This window comes from Heliconius melpomene, chromosome 4 (assembly GCF_056956725.1).
Source record: "Heliconius melpomene rosina isolate 202511_hmr_F chromosome 4, ASM5695672v1, whole genome shotgun sequence".
In the NCBI taxonomy this organism is placed as follows: domain Eukaryota; kingdom Metazoa; phylum Arthropoda; class Insecta; order Lepidoptera; family Nymphalidae; genus Heliconius; species Heliconius melpomene.
In genome coordinates, this window is record NC_140392.1 from 2,999,312 (window position 1) to 3,001,388 (window position 2,077).

Below are 2,077 nucleotides of genomic sequence, written 5' to 3' on the forward strand. Positions count from 1 at the left end.
TGTTAATGTCAATGACCTTTGAATCTTTATAAGTGAATGAATGCAATATGCCTTGTAGTCTTATGCTTCGTTTTTATTTTTTCACATTTGTTTATTTTTAAATAATTAGAATGAATAAGGAATCAATGCAAACAAATTCAAGTAGGTTTTAATATTTATTATCCTTAATTACGTCTGCCACCATAACCTCCTTGAGTAGCAGGTTGGGTGAGTTGAAGACCATTGATGTTGTTGAAATCAAGCATTTTCAACATTTCCTTAGTGTCAGGATCTACTTCAATGATGTCATGTTCTAGGGCAGACACTTCTGGAACATAGTTGTCACGTCTTTCACGCTCCTCTTCTTGTAGCTTGATGGAGATGCCACGAACTTGTGAATGTCTGAGACGCCTCATTAAGTGTGTGGCAAAACTAAAATAAACAATTTATTCTGATTAAAAATATATTTATATATAGATATATTTATCAGATACTTTTTATTATTTTAATGAAGGTTTTAAAAACACAACTTTAAGTGAATCTAAATATATTTTATCACTATTGTCTTTAAATCAGAAACAATTAATTCTAATAATTGATAATTATTTTTAATCAAAATTTCCCACTACTGTTCATCACATACATTTTTGCTGTTTATTTAGTTCAATAGTATCAATTTTTTATGTTTAATCACTTGCCAGGTTTACTTGCAGTTTCAAAAATATATTTTATTTATATTTATTTATAAAGTAACTTTTTTAATATGTTTAAGATGCTGTAGTTTAACAATATTGTTTTTAATTAAAATGAAATGGGAAGAAATTAATTGGGTTTTTAATAAAAACCAATGGGGTGGTTTTTGAGTTTTTAATGGTTAGCTTGGCAAAAAAGTAATTTACAATGTATATTTATGAAAAAAACAGTAAATAATGCACTATAATCAATTATTTGAGGTTAATTTAAATGAATGTAAACAAATATATAATATATCGATCATTTTATTTCAGTCGATCGGATTTACTTATAAATTTAAATTATTAAAATATATGTTTAATGGATTATTAAAAGGTAGATAATAAATATTTTGAACTCACCCAGCAATTTTGTTACGAAGAGATTTAGTTGGAATGATTGCTATTTCCTCACATATTCTCTTGTTTGTATCAAAATCAAGAGTCAACTTTGTGTAATACTTCTCAATAATGATTTTCGCTGCTTTTTTGACGGTCTTAGTCCTGACACGACCCTGTAATTGTAAAGTTGAGTTACAGTATAAATAAAAATGTTATCCTCCGAACATCTGTGTAGTACGCTGAATATCATATTTATAACTTAAAAAGTAACGTGATTATGGTGATATCATTAGATTTATTAAAAATAAATCTCACCATTGTGGAAACTGTGTATCCGCCGTTTGACAGTAAACAGAAAAGGACAAAAAATAAATGACAATTTGAAAGTTCTTTACTATTCACAGATAAAATGAAAAAATATATCAATTCTCACAGATAGCATAGCTTTAAATCTTTACCGTAATAATTACGGTAGAAAATTTCTATCAAACGGTACCCATATGGTAGTCCTTTTTGTCTTTTTTATAAATATTATTTCTAAAATATTTATATAATTTTCATAGCATGTTATAGATTTTTTATTGAAAACATTTGTACGGTTTAAAAAATATATTTATAAAGATTACGAAATATACCATACAGTTTGTATAAAAGTCTAAGCGCTTATTAAGTAAAAATTAAAATTGCAATAATTATGATCTTATTTTGGGTATTTTATAAAAAAAATAAGGACTTCTGCACATCTGGAACTATTTTATAACTAACAATTAACATACTTTTATAAGTTTAATAATCAACTTCACGCTATATCCCACACACAGCAGGGTAGGCAGAGGGAACCTAGTGTTAAGACACTCCGTTCCCCACTTTCTCCGCTGAATTTTGGCAGCATTGCATGACGAGTGTTGGAACTCAACGCCCCGCTTTTGGCTCTTAAAATGTTTAAAAATCCCTCTTTTCCCCGATATAAAACCTGGCAACGATGTCGATTCTATGTTCTATGACATTCTTGGTGGCGTCGGTGG

General features: G+C 28.4%; 1 protein-coding gene across 1 annotated transcript; it reads right to left on the reverse strand.

Annotated features, from left to right (window-relative positions):
* Nucleotides 1-142: 142 nt before the first annotated feature.
* Nucleotides 143-1,508, reverse strand: RpS17 (ribosomal protein S17). Its single transcript, XM_085208311.1, has 3 exons — nt 1,368-1,508; nt 1,074-1,225; nt 143-411 (listed from the first exon to the last, which is right to left on the reverse strand). The coding sequence occupies exons 1-3, from the start codon at nt 1,368-1,370 to the stop codon at nt 165-167; spliced, it is 402 nt and encodes a 133-aa protein (XP_085064437.1). The 5' UTR covers nt 1,371-1,508; the 3' UTR covers nt 143-164.
* Between the last annotated feature and the right edge of the window lie 569 nt (nt 1,509-2,077).